At 34.4% G+C, this 20,502-nt stretch overlaps 3 protein-coding genes and 1 long non-coding RNA gene across 4 annotated transcripts; 3 read left to right on the top strand and 1 right to left on the bottom strand.

Moving 5' to 3' along the window:
* The first annotated feature begins 402 nt into the window (after nucleotides 1-402).
* LOC132563760 (uncharacterized) lies at nucleotides 403-4,252 on the top strand. Its single transcript, XM_060228509.1, has 5 exons — nucleotides 403-758; nucleotides 1,367-1,432; nucleotides 1,622-1,837; nucleotides 2,262-2,365; nucleotides 2,570-4,252. The coding sequence occupies exons 1-5, from the start codon at nucleotides 416-418 to the stop codon at nucleotides 3,329-3,331; spliced, it is 1,491 nt and encodes a 496-aa protein (XP_060084492.1). The 5' UTR covers nucleotides 403-415; the 3' UTR covers nucleotides 3,332-4,252.
* Nucleotides 4,253-5,458: 1,206 nt separating this feature from the next.
* On the top strand, nucleotides 5,459-8,570 carry LOC132563757 (uncharacterized). Its single transcript, XR_009554809.1, has 2 exons — nucleotides 5,459-5,966; nucleotides 7,794-8,570. It is a non-coding gene; the product is annotated as an uncharacterized LOC132563757 (long non-coding RNA).
* Nucleotides 8,571-9,988: 1,418 nt separating this feature from the next.
* Nucleotides 9,989-11,160, bottom strand: LOC132563759 (uncharacterized). The gene is made up of 2 exons (XM_060228507.1): nucleotides 10,601-11,160; nucleotides 9,989-10,148 (listed from the first exon to the last, which is right to left on the bottom strand). The coding sequence occupies exons 1-2, from the start codon at nucleotides 11,158-11,160 to the stop codon at nucleotides 9,989-9,991; spliced, it is 720 nt and encodes a 239-aa protein (XP_060084490.1).
* Nucleotides 11,161-14,249: 3,089 nt separating this feature from the next.
* LOC132563761 (ER membrane protein complex subunit 7-like) lies at nucleotides 14,250-20,286 on the top strand. Its single transcript, XM_060228510.1, has 4 exons — nucleotides 14,250-14,489; nucleotides 16,828-17,086; nucleotides 17,379-17,459; nucleotides 17,844-20,286. The coding sequence occupies exons 1-4, from the start codon at nucleotides 14,269-14,271 to the stop codon at nucleotides 17,976-17,978; spliced, it is 696 nt and encodes a 231-aa protein (XP_060084493.1). The 5' UTR covers nucleotides 14,250-14,268; the 3' UTR covers nucleotides 17,979-20,286.
* The last annotated feature ends 216 nt before the right edge of the window (nucleotides 20,287-20,502 follow it).

Here is a 20,502-nt window from a genome sequence, read left to right as displayed (position 1 = left end):
CTATTACTTAGAAACTGTGACAATATTATAAACAACAAAGAAATATTAAGTTTCAGACATGTATCAACATGCAGTTTAATTTCGAGCTATTTTGTTTCAGTATGGTCAATTAACCACAAAATACAAGTTACATATATATCATATGCTCCCTCCAATGACAAATGAACTTTTAAAGATAAAATACCTATTTTCAAAAGGGGAGTTGTAATGATCTATAGTAGTTGTAATCTCGTAAGAGTTATCTCTCTTAGATCCTCTCGTGTATTGGTTATATGACAGCCTCGTTCTGAAAATAAAAATAAACATGGAGCTGAGAAGAAACGTGTTGTTTAGTCTATCGCTGAAACGTCTAAGCAAAGCAGGGAACACCCGACAAAACTGCACTTCCGGTTGGGTCTGACATTCCAATGTAAACATGGTGAAACACTGCTGTTGGGGTGATTGTCGGAGTGACGACCGCTACAGAAATGCAGATCATATGCAGGACGTGTTCTTCATACCGTTTCCCAAGCCTAAAACACAGCATGAAAAATGTAGATTGTGGGTTTCCTTGTGCGGGCGTAAAAACTGGGGGGTTACCAATGTAAACAAACACACTTACATATGCAGCAAGCATTTCTTTGGAGGAAACGGTCCTACCATTGACCATCCCAATCCTTTGCCGGCATCTGGTACGGCCATTGATATAAAACGAGCACAGAGAAGAGCTCGACCATACCCCAGGTCCAGATCATTGCCAGCATCAGTGATAAAGAAATGTAAGTATTAGCGTTCAAATCCATAACAATACACATGTAAGGTAGAATACAGTCCGAAGCCGAAGGGTTCTGACATTTTTTTTTGGGTTGGGGGGGGGAGGTTGCTCCAAAATTCTGCTAGTGTGGCTAAAATAATCTAAGCAAACATATACAGGTATACTGGACAAATATTACTAGTCCTATAATATATGACTTAACAATCCTGTCGTAATATTTAACCTTTATTTTCAGATTTTTGACATTTACCATTTACTGCCGAATGTTTAATATCAAGACAGAATTGTGAAGTCATATATTATAGGACTACATGTGAGACATCAGTTTTATGAATTGTAACTGGGAATAAAATCCACACATAGCTACATATTACACAGTTCATTATCATTAACTTAAAGAACCTTCAAACCTTGCCTCTCCAGAGTCATGTATTTTGAGGTAAAATATACACTTTTCAAGTCAATTCAGAGTTAAATAATGTGAAGCACTTTGGTACATTTCTATAAAAGGAACATCACTACTTGTAGATAATCATTTATTATGTTTAATTAATTGATGTTGTGATTAGTTAATACCTGGTATTTAGAATATCAATATTGAATTTGTTACAGGCCAAATTGACGACACCAAACTGATAATGCAGCAGGAAAACCACAACAATTCATTCAGTATCTTGAGTAAGTCTTAAGAATAGGAAACAACAACTCACATGATTATTCAGCTGAATTCTATCAATTTTATTATTTCTCCTTGGTTATTGCTGGTTGTATCAAACATGTTGTGTATATAACAACTAAGAAATCTTCTGTAAAATATCAACAATTTGATCATGTCTCTTCGCCATAATAAGTATTCCTTTGCTACAGGTGACCATGCCTACACTATTCAACCCAGAGGTCCAGGAGAGAGAGGTACACAAACAGATAGTGTGGAGACCAGAAATTTTGGCACTCAGACAGATCTTACTATCAACTGCTTAAAGAACTATGACGATCAGCAGCTTCAAAATGAAGGCCTAATACGTCGACACCTGACAGTAACTAATGTAACTAAAGATGACTCCTCATGCAAATTTTACACAGGTTGGTTTTAGTTAAAGTTGCACAGTGCATTATTAATTAAAGATTCAAATATCCTTTTTTATGTTTCTGAAGAGAATAATAAGTACATAACCTGTAGGAAAAGGCATTCATATTCCAAATGACAGCATATTATGAGTACTATTTGCCAATGCTGTTGTTTTGGTGACGAAAAACATACGTCTCCTTCCCAAGCAAAAAAATATATTTTACCTTTGACCTAAAGGTCAAGGTCAGAGTGACCTTTTGTAAGTGCAGCGCACATCTCCTTTAGGTGATGCAACTACATACTGGGCTTGGGCAAAATATTATTTGAAGAACCAGAACAAGAAAATGTACTTATACAATATGTCTCCCTTCATTCAAAGGGGAGACATAATTAACTTTTTACTGGGATTATGTTGAGTTTTGTTTATTGCTCTTTCAGGGTTGTCAATGGCATTGCTCTCACTGGTGTTTGGATGGCTAAAAAATAAAGCTAAAAACATGACCTACTGGTGTGGAGCAGAAACAAATAAGGACAAAGTTGAGGTAAATTAATGAAAACAGTGTACATCTACCCACAAATGTAATTAAAATTTTAAGGATCATTTTTTTACAATGGAAATTAGTATTACTGAAATTAAGGATTATTTTTAAGACTACAATTACAGGTTTTATAACAAAAATAATAAATGCACACAGCTAACTAATCAGCTGCAGCACACAATTAATAATTTCTATTTCTAATTTAAGGTATCAAATGTTGGAAGACCAAGGTCTCTATCATTATGGGAGGAATTCCTTTTGGCACTTCTGCGACTAAGAAAAGGGTATGACAACACCACACTGGGACAGATGTTTGGTATATCAGCAAGTTCTGTTAGCCGGATATTTTTTACATGGATGTGTCTCATGTCCCGTGAGCTAAGGTTTTTAGTGTGTTGGCCATCTAGGGAACAGTGTAGAAGGAAGTTGCCAAAGTGTTTCAAGTGGTTTACTCGCACAAGGTGTGTTATAGATTGCACAGAGTTTTTCATACAGAAACCCAGTATGCCTTCCTCTCAACGGATAACCTGGTCTGCATACAAACATCACAATACCTTAAAAGTGTTAATGGGAATAACCCCCACAGGATCATTCAGTTTTGTATCTGGGGCTTTTACAGGTAGCATATCAGATAAAAACATAGTTCTGCAAAGTGGCTTTCTGGAAAAGATAGAATATGGTGATGACATTATGGCTGATCGGGGTTTCCTTATCCGAGGAGAGCTTGCCTTAAGAGGTGCTACACTAAATATGCCACCATTTGCCATGGGAAGACAACTCTGCAGCAAAGCAACAACAAAAACTAGGAGGATTGCTCATGCGAGAATTCACGTTGAGAGGGCAATAGGACGTTTAAAAAACTTCAGTCTACTTCAAGGGGTCTTAAGTCTGAAACTGAAAAATGTAATTGATGATGTTATTTTAGTTTGTGCAGCACTGTGTAATTTGGACAACCAACTTGTAAAGTAGTGGTCATGTGTGATCATTATGTGCAGTTAACTTGCTGATAATTACTGTAAAACAAAAGCAGTCCTTAGTTATGTCAGGAAAATGTTAAAGAGGCACTCCTTTGTTTGAAATGATTTTAGGTTGTAAAAATGAAACTTAAAGGAAAATTAGTATTTTTCCACAGTTGTAAAAGTTATTATCTTTACATTATTACTGCAATTTCACTCTCAAGTTAATCTAAAGCTTTCATGTTTTTGATGTCCGAATGCAGGAATGCCCCTTTCACTGATTTGTAGATTTAATTACCAGGATGATTAGACAATCTATATATAGAGTTCATTTTCCTGGTTGAGCTTTACAGTGCGTCAGCTTGTATTTCAGAGATCAAAGCACTTAACAAGTTTTGTTCAAAGTAAGTTTTCACCTTGTGAATCATATTTTCAAAGAAGATTTGGTCGAATTCACAGTGAGCAACATGGATGCCTTTGCGAGTGTAAATAACCAAATCAGTTGAAGAGAGTTCCAGAATACCCATTTGTGCCTGAATCTGATGGAAATAGTCACTTTTCTCTGCTACCACCCATTTCCCATCAATAAGTTCACATCCTTTATGTACACCTGCCGTCTTTGGATTTTCATTTCTTAATGAATAAGGACATTTAATTTCAATATTTTTGTTTTCATGAGATGGATTCTTACATTTACAGGAGAAAACACCATCACTGCTGCAACCTATATAACATGTACAAGGATAAACAGTTAGGCCTTTTTGGGTGATTTTGCATCCTAAATGCTTCCTTCTGTTTGCTCGCATGTACAGATCACGACCCTTTTGCTCATTTTTCTTGCCCCATTCAAGAGGTGCTGGATCAATATCATCATCACTTGCATATTTACCAAGTAAAGATTTGAGTAAGGATGGTGGATTTCTGTTGTTGTCAATGGTGTCACAAACTTTTCTGAAACTTGATGCAGTAATCAAACCAATACGGAAAGCATTCCACGTTTTGTTTTGGACTTGACCAATAGTTGCCTGTTCAATGTATTCTACCTGATCAGATGACAATGTTAAACAACCTGGTTCTTGTTCTAAGAAACCCTTGCAAAGGTGTGTAGACGTTACACTGTCTGTGTTAACTTCTTGATCAAGATATTGCTTCACATTTTGCCTGATAGAAAGTTTCATACATTTTTCATCAAGTTTTGTACATGTACCATTTTTTTCATCTGGGTCATCCAAAACAAGCAAGTCCAATGCTTGAGCATTTGGAGAAATCTGTGGACCAACAGAATTTAGTACAATCAGACAACCCAAAGTAAGAATGGAATCGATAACAATAGATTTCATAACTTGGAGTTCAATAAGCAGTTATTATCAGGGACTTTTGTTCAGCTTTACATTTACTGTAGGTCTATAAGAATATTTACCAGTTCAAATTTAGTAATTGAGCATTTCAAAATGTTTGAATTCTTACTTGTGCTTTTCATCTTAGAGAGAAGTAAAACAAGGGAAAACATTTTACTACTGTGATTTTATATGATACCTCTTTGAGGGATTGTGCAAAAGATGTTATCTGATCCTGAGTAGTAATGTCCCTCTGACTGCGGATTCTGGGATCATATGAAGCAGTTGACACACTTTCATCACTTTGATTCAGACTGCTGTATCTACCATATAAAGAGAGATTACTTGATACAACCTCTGCTTTTTTGATACATATGTACGTTGTATCTTGCGTTAAAATAGAATGTTTTTGTTTTTTTTTTTTTTTTTTTTTGTGAAATGATGTCATATCAAAATTATATTGAATAGAAAAAGAAAAACCTGAACAGTACTGGTAACAAGACATGTAGTTCAAAATCCCTGACATGATTGATACATGTAATTTATTAAATTGTTTTTGTGAGTTTTCCACAGTGATTCTTTTTTCAATAATTGAATAGATACACATGTACATTCTCATATTATTGTTCCCATCATGTGCGTGCAACAGGAATTGGCAACTTTAACTTATATTTACTTTTACATGTACATGTTATTTGAAAGTGTAATTTTTATGCTAAGAGCATTTTCAACGCTCTTCAGCATGTTGCTATCGCCCCTGAGGCTGAGTATCAAGTACTTCGTTTTCATTGGTTCATAAATCGAAAGTTTACTCCTACTCCATCTGCCGGACATTACCGTAATCATTGGATTATCGCCCCTACAAGTTGCTGATGCTAGTCATTAAATGAAACAACCTTATCGACATTTTCTTCATTACCTGTACATCAAGAAAATGTTTTGTGTTGTGTATTAATGATAATCAGACATCGAAATTTGTAAATACAATGACAAAGACTCACGTTTATGGTGGTAAATTTTGCGAGGCGATGCCAATATGGCGGCTTAACTTTCTTTTCCGCGCGATGCATTGTGGGAGTCATATACATTTGTATATCTTTCTATTTTTCTTTTTTCGAAAATTTACTTCCCGTTTAATACTGTTGATAACTATTAAAAATACTTATATATGTAGTTGAAAATAAAAATGAAACTAAAATAAGAATGATTTAGAGTAGCATAAAATTTTGACGGAAACAGCCGGGGTGCTCTGTGCTGCTGGACCCTGAAAGAAGACGGCGGCTGAAAGAAGATGGCGGGTAATTCATGTAGGTAAGTATCACTATATATATATATATATGTTAGCTGAATTTGAAGTCAATACTTATACTGAACTATCAATTGCATTTTTTGCAACAATTCATTTGGAATGAGCCTTCGCGTCTAGTGAATTTAGGCTGCACTTTTTTTTCAAAATATTTTCAAGACTTTTCCCTTGAAGCAGTATGCATTTGAAAAATGTGATGTAAGCATCTAGCACATTTTTGTTGCTTCCGTAAAGTATTTCAGTATTTTGGAATGGATTTATTTTGGAATGATCGTTTCATAATGGTCTCATCGCAGTCACTTCTGTCAGTGGCCCAACAGATCGGAAATTAACCAGAAAAAAAAACTTATCCGTAATATTGTACTGTACTACTTACGCTACCGTGAATAGATCTAGGAATCTGTCTGGGTAATATATCGATTTTACTTTAAAATATCTGTCACTGTCCGCGCTATTGTAGGTCTAGCTCTTTCAAATTTCTGATCGGAGATAATTTATAAGTACCCCAACGGCCCAAGGCCAGAGTATGAAATCGTACGGGAACTCTACAGCTATGCTAATTTTAAGGTTTACATGTGAAGTTAATATATATAGTTTTAGCTTAATTTTAGTTTTTGTCTTTCTGACATGATGTCTCGTTGATTCTGTTGAAGAGTGATGCATGTGAACGATTACAATATGAAGATTAGGAATAATGAAGATGTCAATTAACATCTGATTCCCGGAAAGTATTTTAATAAAGATTAGGATAAACCTAGCAAAGTGTTAGGTCCCAGTGTGAATGTGTAAAGTTCCAGTGTGAATGTGTAAAGTCCCAGTGTGAATGTGTAAAGTATTATTGGTACAATTGAACTTTTTGATATATGTACTGTATTTGTTCATCTCAGAAATTTCAGTATTATGTCAACTGCGTCCACTTTCAGTTCAACACTTTTGATTCATCAATTTTACCCAGCCCTAGGCTCAATATTTGTCATTAATTGTCGACTGTTTTTTAGAGTTTTGTTTTCATGGTGAATGGAATGAAATGAGATAAATAGTCTAACCAATACCCCTCGAGAGCTAATTAAGACATTGCAGTATTATCATTTTGGGCCTTATTAAAAGTCAAATTGCAACTTTTAAGAAACTCAAGTGACTGTAAGTACAACAATAAGATGTCAATAATCAATGAAATTGATTAATTGAGAAGACATTTTCTTAGTACAGTTAACCAGGCTTTGTAGTGGTTTGTTCAGAACTGTAGTTCTGGTTAAGTAACCATTAATTGTGTCCTTTCAGTTACAATGACATACATTTTTGAAATACCTCTACTGTAGCTAAATATGGCATTTGTAATAGACAGCCAACATTAATTTTGTGATAGACATAGCCAAATTTAATTTTAGGATCAGTTAGGACAGCTACTGTTTGTAACAGGCATGGGTTCAATTACATGATGACGTAATTAATGAAATTACAATTACATTATGAAAATGGCATTGCCATTGCATGACAGTCCAATGTAATTAATTAAATTACACATTACCTTTCAAGTCATAATGATTTTTGAAATACAAACGTCAAAATAAATTATCATACTGCACAGATTTATCTCATGAATTTAACTTTATGATTCAATCTCTGTATGACCATGGTCAAGATATTCTTATTTTCTAGCTGTCCATCACTTCATAATTTGACAGTCCTGAATGTCAAAATAATTAATTATATTTAATATAGACTCCTATTGGGAAGTTCAAGACTATAAGCTTATACAGAAGTGTATATTTCTTGCACATAATCATAGCAATAAAGAAATATAGTTATTTATTTCCCTTACTCTCTTTCAGCAGGTGGATGTCCCTGAAGAAATGAAATCTGGAATGGTAGAAGGTATCTCTTGATTCTTCTAACTTGGAATTGGCCATTGTGACCAACAATGGATTTGAGGACCTTATGGTGGAGAAAAACGTCCTTCTTTCCGACCTCCAATTAGATGTTGAAGATGGTTAATCACTTGAGGATATGCTAACAACCATGTTGCCTTTTAAGGTCACAGTACTCTCTAAAGGCGGCAATATATTTACCATCACAAAAGAAGAATCAACAAATGGCAGAAACTAAACAAATGTGGAAAAGATCATTGTATGCTGCATTTGTAGTAAATTTCTTTACAATCTTCAATTTACTTAAGTAGAAAGATTCACTAGTTATACCAAGTTTATGTAGAAAGGCTCACTGTATACTGAGTTTGTAGTGTACATAGAAAGGTTTACTTATTTTTTTTTTCTGAGTTATGTATATACAATATATATATAAACTTTTTGTAGAAAAGATCACCGCATACTGAGTTTGTTGTTTACAAATGTGTAGAAAAGATCGCTGTATACCGAGTTTATAGTTTACAATTGTCTAGAAAAATCACTGTATACTGAACATAATACGACTTCTGTTTAAAACCTTCATTTAAACTTAGACATGTATTTTTTTTTATTTATCTTAAAAGTCTACCTACAACAATTTTGTGTATGCAATCTTGTACTAGGATATTTACATGACAAGATTACATTGCTGATCAAAGCATGGAAAGAATACTGAATAAAGAAAACAAGATATAAGCATCTTTATCATGTTTTTATTTTTATTATTATCATTATTATTTTTCCATGATGTCTGTCCACATGGAATTTGTAAGCACTCTTGTGCATTCTTATACCACCAAAAGGGTGGGTAAATCGAATCAAGTTGTCTATCTGTCCATCCATCTGTTTGTCTGTCTGTAGACACATCTTGTCTAGACAACTCCAATGAAACTACAGTAATATTCGGGACAATGTGTAGATGTGCATGCACCATTTTCCCCTGGAAATATTGATTGCCATGGCATCTGGTCAATATAGACAGGTTTTGCATGTCGGTCAACTTCTAAACCTGTGGACCAATTTCAACAAAACTTCGCAGGAATATTAGGGAACATGTGCACATGCCGCTGTGTTTCAGAGGATGTTTTTTTGCAAAAGGTCACCATGGGGAGATAACTAAGGCTGTGGGTGATGGGGGTATTAGCTATTTGGATTACAGTTTCAGTTATCCCTGGGCAATGTGGAGAGGATATAGTAATGATTTTGAGGATTGAATGTAGAGGTCACAGTACTTGCATAAGTACTATATGATTACCTTGTAAACGCATTGAGACCAAGACAGTTAGTATACCTTAATCAAATTTGGAACATGTATCCCTTGTGAGGAGAAGTCGGTTTCTTTAGAAATTCAGGGTCAGATATCAAAGATCAAGGTCACAGTCAAAAAACGGATAGTTGCATGGGGGTGTTTTTCCATTGTATTACCCTCGTTTTTCTATCAAATTTCACAACCTAAAAGATATTCACATCTTGTAAATTTCAAGGTTCAAGGTCACTGTAAGGATGTTAAAAAAAATGATAATACAAGAGGAATAAAATATCTTGTGACAAGTTTTAGAGAACAAAGAATATATAAACATGAAAAATTGGAACAAAGTCAATATCTACTTGAAGATTCCCAGAAAAAGTACAAGGAGAATAAGACCAGGTTTTCTGGAAGAATAGGCATCTTCTATTTTAAGTTATGGTGACAAGTCATGTTTGTTTTAGAAAATTGGCACTCTTATGCAGTCTTTTACAAACAATCTGGAAAATGAAGCTGTCCAATATTTGTATGTAGCATGTTATTTGCATGATGGTCTAACTAATGGTCTTAAACCAATAGGATACACAGTCTTTAAAGTGATAATATGGTGTCCATGATCAACATTCCCTACAATGTATCCAAAGAAATGGACAACTTCCCTATCATTGCATCTTGGAGCCTACTTGGGACATGTATTACATAAGTAATACTACTATGCTTGTTATTTCTGATATCTGCTGGTCATTTTTTATGGGCTGCAATGATTTATTGATTGCATATAGTTGGTTTCAGTATATAGCAAGCTAATAACAAAGAATTTATTTTTTAATGGTCTTAGCATACCAGTACTTTCAGTACTTTGATTTGTTGAATACACTCACTTGGCCTTTACCACTTTCAGCTTTTTAACCGGTACAGGATTATCATGAAGGTGAGGCCTTTTTGCCCACTGGTTTTCACCATCAGTTACAGACTTCTGCTCAAAGTTTTCTAACTCATATAATGCAGCAGAAACATGTCGGCATGCTCCATCTGCCCTGTAAGCATGTAATAAAGTATATTTTTTTATCAAGATCAGTACCAACTATTGATCAGTTGTATTGGAAATGATATTGGCCAGGGAGATAAATTGGTTTTCAGCAGAAAATTTAGCTTTACACACAATGTATATATCAATTTATATTATTTTTCCTGAGATTCATGCATTGTTTTGCCAATGTATTTGTTGAATTTTCACCATTGATTTAAATACAGATGTATTGTCTGTAATACAGTGACTGTATATGTGTATTTTCTTTGCCGTAAAAAATGTATATAAACGTTCACTGATGACAGCTTCTGAAAGTTTATATGTAGTTTTACCACCTTGGATGCTATTTCAAATAGAATTGAAATAGAAATAGAAGTGAAGTTTGAATAAGACGAGAGCAGGTCATAGAACAAAATTATTTTTTATTATCTGAATCTTGTTGACTAATTGTAAGCTTACCCTCCTGTACATGTACAGTATGCTGCTTTGACCTCACTATGTTCTTTTTCAATCAGAATCCAAAGATCATAGTGTTTTTTATTGAGGTAAGTCACTTCTCTCTGTGTTGGTTTACATTTAGCTTTAAACAGACAAACTGGATATGACTTCAGCTCATTGAACAACAGTTCTTCAATGTGACCGTCAATAAAGAGTCTGTAATCGTCACAAGATTTGTATGCTTTGAGTTTCTTTTTGTCATAATCTGTCTTGCTGTTGATGAGGTAGTTAAACAAGTCATACAAAGAAAAATCTGGTATATTCGAAAAATCTGAGGTATAACCTGGTGCTGTAAACGGATTGTCGAACGGACAACCTACAGACCGAATTTTATCTAATGTAACCGTAGAGTCGTCTTTGCACGATAGACAGTCTGGGTCCAGCGGTAAATTGAGTGTTTCTACGGCTTCACACAGGTTAACAAGCTTATTCTTTAAAATTCCAGTGACAGATATACCTCTCCTAGACAAATACTCTTTTAACTCTGGTACTTTCAGTGAACTAAATCGGGATATCGACATTTTTCATAGGTTAGAATTCCGACCGGATTTGTTTACACTGGATACACGATTGGAATGTCGGGTGTCACGTGACTACTACTCTTCGGATTATCGCCCCTTATTTATATGGCGGTTTATGCAAATGGACTATTACCTTGTCAGTTTACTCACGTGTTCATTGGCTTTCTAACTTCATGGATGACACGGATGCCAGGATAGGGCATGACCGGACATGTGCATGATGGCGAGAGCGTGTCGACGCCTTTCCCGAATATATATATGTGATATATACGTCTCTGATATAACGTAGTATTAGATTGAAACGTTTACTTTGAATGTATCGCTTACACAAATAGTGGTGTTCTCGGTATCATCGGATCTGTCGTTGCCCTTCTTTAACTGCTACGTGTTCGGGGTATCATCGGATCTGTCGTTGCCCTTCTTTAACTGCTACGTGTTCGGGGTATCATCGGATCTGTCGTTGCCCTTCTTTAACTGCTACTGGCTTGAGAATGTATGTTAAAGGCAATAGGCATTTTCGATAATTTTTTTTCTGTTGAAAAACAAGAATTCTTGGCTAATATCGAGTTGGACTTTCATGTTACCATGACTGCGCTAACAATACATTATGTAATGACTGATATATTCATATAAGCACAGTAAATTTATTTTTACCGTGATTATTGTGGGTCTGTTGAAGGTAAAGGTTATGAGAATAAAATATGAGTTTGTCAAATGAATGATTGATCGGATAAAAAAAATAACTAACCATTTTTGCGACCATTTAAGAAATTTACGAATTCATTATCTTTGGTTTATGTGGTAAAAAACAGCGTGGATGAATTGATAATTCTAATCTTGAAACTCTATATATACAAGGCCAGAAATATACAAACCACATTGTCCATTGCTACCCTAAAGAACCTTATTAAAGATCTGTATACCACTCACTAGTTGTTTGGCAAAGGTGAAAATGATCTCTCGAAATTGAAAGTGGAAAGGAATAAACAGGAAAGATTATTAGAAACACATAATTAAAAGATAAAAGCCGTGTAGCTAGCCTTGCCTAGACCCGGATGTGTTTTATATTTAATGCACGTATGAAAGATTTTTATCATAATATAATTAGATCTACTATGAATAAGGAATCTTTATTATTATTTTGGCACCTTTTTTCTCTGTTCTTTTCTCCATCTTTTCTTACCTATAAATGTCTTCTTCTTTCTCTCTTTGGAAACAGTACAAAGTACTATGCTTTCAACTCTTGAAATCATGATTATGCTTTCAAAAATACAAAAAAAAAAAAAAAAACTGCAAGATTTTTGAGACAGTCTCGAAAACAAAAACAAGCCGGTCAACAGAGGGGCGCAGTTAGTTCCAATGGGTATGTCAAAATATTTTATCTGGCGGATGCCACTTAAATATCTGGCGGCCGCCATATAATTAAGTGGCGGCCGCCATATAATTAAGTGGCGGCCGCCAGATAAAATATTTTTCAGTAGTGGCACTCCAGGGCTTCCGTAGTTTTCAGTTCAGATTTCAAGCTGCAAATACTTTAAGAACGATTGACCAAATGGATTTAACACACTCAGAAAGCATGCGTACCTTTCACCTATTCTTTGGTGTGGTTTTCAAGAGAATCCAGAGGCACAATGTATCTTGAGTTCATATTCCATGTTACGGACGGGATTTCACGATATTTAGTATCCTCCATGAAATATCTCGTAGCTTAACATTTTGAATAATGCTTAAACCACCAGTTACTATCTGCCCAGTAGGACCATAGTTATAACTAGAACTGAACAAGAACAGGCTGACGGAGAACTAGTTCTAAGGTCATCTACATTCAGTTGTTGCAGCGTTTGTTTATAGTTGAAAATTTGCTTTGAGTAACTGTAGGAAATCGTTAGTGACCAATAAACTTAGTAGGCAAATGGATTTTAAAAATCTACTTTTTTTCCCTTTGACATAAGGTGAAATTTAACTTATTTCTTAAATAAAGATGGCATTTTTAAACTTTTAATTTGTCGGACAGAGAACCCCAGTCCTTGTGAGTTGATAAGTCAGTACCTTTTTTAAAAACAAAGATTGATTTGGTTTGACCTATTTTGGAAGTTAGAGTTGTTTTCAGTGAAAAATAGGGTTTCCATTAAAACCATTAGATATAATAAAAGAATGGTTAGACCTGAGTGACGCATTAGTTAGCATTTAGGAAAGTTGTAGTTTGTCTTTAATTTTCTTAGACAAACCGTCAAACCACGAAGAACAGGCCTAGACAATGTCAAGTGACATTGAATATGAGCAGCGCACACAGTTTTGCGTGAGATAGACGAATGATATTTACAGTATATATACAAGAATTTAAAACGTTTATTAACTTTTGAAATAATATTTAACTGAATTTCGGGGTCAAATTTTGTGTAGGTAGTAATATATCGAAAAATTTGCCTCATGGAATTGATTTATTTTCTACTTTGGGCAAAAAGAGAACCATTCAAGACTGAGTAAGACTAACTTCAATGTTGTCCATCAGCCAATCGTGACAGGTTACACAAACTTTGGAGAGTTTAACGGAGGAACCCAACGAGGAAATAGCATCCGGATTTTGATGAGAAAAGGTGATAGCACAATCATCAGTGTATGATAAAGTGTGCATGATGATCATGAGTCAGTACTAATTTTCGTATCATTCATTCGCATATACAAGAAATAAAAGATAGTCTAATAAACTTGCCTTGACCAATTACAGTGTGCCTTTACCAATAAAGAACTCAACCCCGTTTATGTTACTGAACCAGCTGAGTCCGTTTTTCAAGATCTCTGATTTCAAATAAATATTTATTATTTTCATTAATGTCAATGTTTTTTCATACACTGCCTGACTCATATCTTCGTTCTTAAAAAATGTTACAAGTTTTTTTCTGTTGTACACGTTTTTCTTTCACAGTCGAAGCCAGCAGACTTCCGTGCAACCACAGGTAGGCCTAAATGTTGCAAGTTTTCGTAAGGAATGGTTACCATAACGACAAACACAGATCTTGCACATGTCGTTTCGAATGTATTGACTTTCCGGATTCTATCGGACTGATTATTAGTATATCAACCTACGCGTCCACTTCCGGTTTGGTCATGATGAAGATGGATTTCCAGTTGAATTATTTCGTGTTGTATGGACTAGTTTTTGCTTTAAATGTTATTTTTTCCGTTGTATGTGATGAATCAGTTGATTTCGAGTCAAATGGGCTTTTTAAAATCGACGGGAAGGTAGACTTAAACTCATACAGAGACAAGGAGTGGATGATGCAAACCCGGGTGTTGGTTGACGGTGGAAATTACGTTGGATTGTTAAGGTATCAAAATTGTTCACCGGACGATGATTTCTAAATTTTGTATTTTTTCAAAAGCTCCCATAGTCTTCCTTAGAAAGAATTTAAAAGTAGGTTCAACATCCGTAAAAAGAAAATGCCTACAAGGTATTTTACAAGATACTGATTATATCCATATAAAAACAAGTTAGACAGTCATTCTTTCTAACATAACAGATTGGAACTACTTTCCACCGTGCATTTGTAATATTGAGAAACGAAAACCAATCTAGAGATTAATAATGAAATTCCCTAAATAAATTCTTGTGTCATGTTTTTTTGAAGACCATTCTATCTTATGGCTATTGTATGTACCATCAATATGACATGTCTATCATTTTGATTAAGGAGATCTTTAAGAAGTATAGCATTCTTTGGGCTTCTCTAGTCATTCACATCAAGCTCTTTTGCTTTACCTTTAAATGTCCCAATTGTGACGAAGGGGATAATATATCAGTCAGGTCTGTAATGATAGATATAAGGGAAATGTATATATGTTTATTACACATTCATGTTGACCAACAAGATACACATGCACCTGGTTGACAAAAGCTACTTTGTTAGCCATTTTTTTTTGTGTACTTGAAGTAACCACAAGAGATTTGTTTGACTTGATTGTTTTCATTTGTCCAATATGCAATGTAAACATTTAGCCAGATTTGTGCTATGTGAATGATATTCCTTTTCAGTGGATGTGTATTTTATTGCAATTTTCATCATCTGAAGTCATAAATTCACTACTTCTACATATGTCCTGTGACATAGTATTTGCTCCTTTTCTTCTTATTATTATTTTTATTATTATTATTTCTTCCACTTTCTTCCGCCGGCGAGGTTTCCGACGCGTTTCTCAAAAACTATTGCATGGAATTTAACAAAACTTTACACACATATTCATACATTCGAGGCGGAGTGCAGGCCACTTAAATATTTCCAATCGGTCATCTGAGCGGTCAGCTGTGGTCAAAATTTTTTTTTTTTTTATTTTGTTTTTCAAGATTTTACAAAGGTATGCAACACACGATATATACTAGACTCACATACACATACACACCCTAGCACACATCACACTACACCCATGTACACTCACCCAAAACATGCACTCATTATTTCCTACTCTTTCCTCTTTGCTGACATGACATACAATGTACTACTGTGTTTCATTCACACGCCCCAATAATAATACAAACTCAATGACTGCTGTCATCATCATCATCATCATCATCATCATCATCATCATCATCATCATCATCATCATCATCACATAGTTACCATCATGATCATCGTATCATCATCACTTCATTATCATGATCATCACCATATCGTCATCATCATCATCACTATCATATCATCATCAGCAGTAACACATATTCAGCATTATAATCATCATATCATCATCACCACTTCATCATCAACCTTTCATCCTCATTATCACATCATACACTGATCAACAACAGAGCTGTTTATTATTATTAGTGTTTTGCCTCATCATCATCTATTCACACCTAATCCCCAAACTTTATTCAAAATTATATGTTTTCAATAGTGTAATCCCAAACCAGAAGTGCAAGCATGGATTGGGAGTAGCGAGATACGCCCCACATAACAGCCTTTCCATGTTGCAACTTCTGCTTGTTTGAAACAAAGTGTAATTCACGTTAAAAAAAAAACATGAAAAAATAATTGAGGTGTGAATAGCTGGTGATGATTCTTTGTTATCTGCCCTTGTTGTCAAAGATTACACAGAGCATAGTACAGCCAGACTAAATGATAGCATAGAGGAAATATCAATAATTAACATTATACATAGATTGCTCTCTCTCACTGAATCATTCTCTACAATTAAAGAAACAGAAAAAGCGATGAAAACAGAAATAGGAAGATAGGGGATGGGGAGGGGGGAATGACATAAGAAGTCCATTTGGCCAAATTTTAGATATTGTCCGATTTTTGTGAACATTGGTATATATGTATTAGGTGGCACTAGGAGCAATATGGCGTAGTCCATTTTTCATTCGGCCATCGATCGGTCATCTGAGCGGTCAGCTGTGGTCAAAATTTGGCCAAATTTTAGATATTGTCCGATTTTCGTGAAAATTGGCATATATGTATTAGGTGGCACTAAAATGGCGTAGTCCATGTTTGGCATGACTGCAGGTCTGATTATTGTGATCATTTACTGCTGAAGGGGTCATTTGGGGGACGTTTGTAATGGTCCCCATTACAATTAGTACTTGTTGTGTTTGTAGTGCAGAAAAAAGACAATGATTGATACAGGAATATGGTTTCTGTGATGATTTTATAACATTTCATTTACTTACAGGGCAGATGGTTCCTTTACTATCAATGGAGTTCCATCAGGTTCTTATGTAGTGGAAGTTTCACATCCAAATTTCATATTTGATGCAGCAAGAGTTGATATTACATCAAAAGGCAAAATGAGGGCCAGAAAAGTCAACTACCTGCAGCCATCCCTAGTGAAAAATATACAGTATCCATTAGAAATTAAGGAAAGAATGAAAGCAAATTATTTCCAAACAAGAGAACAGTGGAGATTTCAAGACTTCTTGATGAACCCTATGGTATGCTGACAGTACAATTCATTAATCCCTACAGGGAATGTGTCGGCCAGCAAATGAATAAATGGTCTCCTGCCAGAACTTATCAAAAAGTTTTATTTTGATTTGATGTTTTAAAGATACACATTAACTTCATAATTAAGTAGTATATATGACCATCACTCTAAACATATTTCAATACTTATTAATCAAGAGAAACCATCTTAAATGTTTCTTCATTTTCAGATTGGTTTGATAGATTCAGTGATAACATACATGTCAGTGATGAGAAATATACATTTGTTTTCTTTTGTAGGTACTAACTATGGTACTACCACTGTTTTTAATCATGGTCTTACCAAAGATGATGAATGCAGCTGACCCAGGGGCACAAAAGGTAACTGTATATTCTATAAACACACTACCTTCAAAGGCGTTTGTCATGTTTACACAGTATTCTATGAATATAATTATCTAAGTGATTTTCACAGGACACAGATTTAGTAAAAGAATTTGATGTTGATGTTGATAATAAATAACTATGAGAAATCAGACAAATATTGATTCAATTCATGAAAGTTAAAAGCTATCAAAAGGTGTCAGTATCCATCTCAGAAAGGTCCTCCATGGAATGGAAATACTTGTGTAATTACGGCTATATAATGTGTAGCATTTTACCTGACCATTAGCTCCTGTATACATAATGTATATAAACATGTGAATGTGTATGGTGTAGGAACGCTCCCCAGTATACGTTTGTGTGTGATCTATTTTTGTACAGGAAATGCAGAATCAGATGAAAGCTTTGAATGACAAGTCCAGTATGCCTGATATATCAGAGATATTAGCAGGGTGGCTTGGTGGCAATGATAACAAGAAAACATCCAAAAGCAAAGCAGTGAAACGAAGATCTTGACAAAGTGGAAGATTATGTTTTCATTATTAGGATTCCAGTACTTTTAAGTCTTCTAGATTACCAATAAATCAAAGCAGTTGGTTATTTTTTTCTATTCCGTACACTTATCTAGAATTAGGTTTTCAAACTTGTTGGTCATAATTAGTAACTCTCTCTCTCTTCTTTGTGGGCTGTATTCTCATATTCAAAATCAGTATTGGGCATTTAGGGCAATAATTTTTGTTTTATGCTGGGTTTTTCAATGTAAATTTTTTCATATACTTTTAATTTCTATTATGGCAGTTTTAGAAAATTTTTCTTAGCTGAAGGAAAAGAATGAATTATTTTGTGGGAAACATCACAAATTACTTTTACAAGACCAGATAACTATATATATATATATATATGAATGATGATACTGCCCTGTCTTACTCAAAAAAGGTCCTAAGAAGCCCATTGAACCTCTATCTTTTGTCTTTGTGATGTGTTTTCAAATATAAACTATAAACTATGTTAGGTCTGGCTGATAAAAAAGGAAGTTTACAAGTATACACAACACACCTATGTCTATTGTTGTTTGATTATTTGTAAAAATGTTTTATTTCATTAATCATAGACGACGAAAAGTTTATAATCATCCCTGTTTACTTAGGCAGACCAATGCTTAGCAAGAACAATCCTAATGGTGTGACAATAACATATAAGGATTCAACTGGCTTCCCTACATTTTATCCAGATAACTGAACACTACTAGCCTGATAGGGTGTGATGTATACAGGGACTTTTAGATACAAGTATATTCAGTGATAAATCTACAGGGAAGTCATGAGTCTTGTACTCATACAATTTTGATGGGACTTAACAAATTTCTGAAGACCCTTAAATGTTACTTTTTGGATCTGTTGATTTTAGCATTAAACTGAAAAGTACTCATGAAAATTCACTGTAAATTGATCACTGTTTTATGTGATGTGGCAGTTGTTGATGGTAAGTGAAATTTATTTGTACACTATTTGTGAATTAGATCATAATTTATTCCATGTACATACAAAACCTTCATTGTTGAGTAAGTCATGTATATTATGTACAAACCTGTGTGTTACAAACCAAATGCACTTGAATTGATTTTGTGTTATATATAAGTATAGCATATTTCCCGGTTTTGAGATTTTAACTGATGCCTTTCTGTGTGGACAGAGGTGTGGAGTGTTACCACTAGAAAGATATGTGGCAAACTCTCGTAAGCTGCTTTTGTAAAATAGATCTTTCACAGAGAACATTGAAGTATTGCTTTAATACATCAAGAGGACTAGAACTATTAAACATTTCATCGTTGGTTGACGTCTTTGTGTGTATGACATGCGTGTAGAAGTGGCAGTGATTGAACAGATTCAACAGTTCCTCCTGGAAGTAGGTTGACAGTCCAGCTGTCAGGTTCTTTTTGTGTTTTGGGCAAAATAAAAGAAAATACTTTGCAGGTGTTCTACATTATTAAACACCCATTTCCAGGCTAATTGTGTACTCATGATTAGCTCATAAAGAAACTTTTAGTCATTTAGGTAAAAATGTACTTACATATTGTGGTTAACAGGATGTCGTAGATAATTAACTTATTACAATTGTTCTTCTTTGAAAGAGAAACAGGATTTATTTTGAAAGCTATTTGCATAAAATAGAACAACTTCATAGTATTCATTGACCCCAGAAATAACTGTTGGGATCTTTTTTTTTTCAAACATTGGTATGTTGAGAAAGGAGTACCCGGTAGAATTTACTCATGAACAAAATTTGATAGCATTCACATCACTATTTTAATTGAAAGTGTTTTTATGCTTCACTGTACAGATATTCAATAACCAAGGTTTTCGTTTCAAAGTTGTGATTTTGTTATGAATTCAGAGTCTTATGTACTGAGTTCATTACTTACTCAGTGTATAGTAAGTCATAGGCGGTCTGTTAACAGATCATGTAAAGAGAGGAAAGACAAATAAAAAAGTGTAATAAGGATTTTGTGTAATTTATAATTGGAAATATCAAATACCATTTTTGTTGGTTGATTGTCAAAAGAGGTATAGGTTGAGCACCAGACCAGTAAGTCAGAGGTCAAAGTTAAAATCCTAGTGGAGGCATTGAAACAAATGATGACCTCTGTTACATACTGACAGTATCACAGTTCAAATTAGAGAAGTAATGTGGAGTTTGGTAATTTCTTGATCTTTTTAAGACCCAGAGAATGGAAGGTTGGACCCTTTTTTAATTGATCTCCTAGAAGTGTTCAAAAGATTATATTGTTGTTTTTATTGTAAATAAATGACAAATATTGATTTTCTTTAGTTTTTCTCTCATTATTTTAGTCATCATTATCAGATGGTGCCCAGATAGACTTTTTCAAATCACTTGTCTATTATGGTCTATATGTAAATAATTTATTTCCAAGTAACTACCACAGGATCCAAAGGAATACGGCTCTTACCCTAAACCATTTGAAGTTTAGGCACTATATCCTTATTGTATACATCATTATATCCTTCTTGTACACATCATT

Source organism: Ylistrum balloti, unplaced genomic scaffold (assembly GCF_031769215.1).
Source record: "Ylistrum balloti isolate Yb309-2 unplaced genomic scaffold, AGI_CSIRO_Ybal_v1 Utg371848, whole genome shotgun sequence".
Lineage (NCBI taxonomy): Eukaryota > Metazoa > Mollusca > Bivalvia > Pectinida > Pectinidae > Ylistrum > Ylistrum balloti.
This window is presented reverse-complemented; position numbering and strand designations above follow the sequence as displayed.

Excerpts from the sequence above, each read along its gene's own strand:
- LOC132563761 (XM_060228510.1), top strand. The coding sequence starts at position 14,269 with ATGATGAAGATGGATTTCCAGTTGAATTATTTCGTGTTGTATGGACTA. Across the intron at positions 14,490-16,827 it reads AATTACGTTGGATTGTTAAG|GGCAGATGGTTCCTTTACTA; the intron begins GTATCAAAATTG and ends ATTTACTTACAG. Across the intron at positions 17,087-17,378 it reads ACTTCTTGATGAACCCTATG|GTACTAACTATGGTACTACC; the intron begins GTATGCTGACAG and ends TTTCTTTTGTAG.
- LOC132563760 (XM_060228509.1), top strand. The coding sequence starts at position 416 with ATGGTGAAACACTGCTGTTGGGGTGATTGTCGGAGTGACGACCGCTAC. Across the intron at positions 759-1,366 it reads AGCATCAGTGATAAAGAAAT|GCCAAATTGACGACACCAAA; the intron begins GTAAGTATTAGC and ends AATTTGTTACAG. Across the intron at positions 1,838-2,261 it reads CTCATGCAAATTTTACACAG|GGTTGTCAATGGCATTGCTC; the intron begins GTTGGTTTTAGT and ends TTGCTCTTTCAG.
- LOC132563759 (XM_060228507.1), bottom strand. The coding sequence starts at position 11,160 with ATGTCGATATCCCGATTTAGTTCACTGAAAGTACCAGAGTTAAAAGAG. Across the intron at positions 10,149-10,600 it reads TACTGTACATGTACAGGAGG|GGCAGATGGAGCATGCCGAC; the intron begins GTAAGCTTACAA and ends ACATGCTTACAG.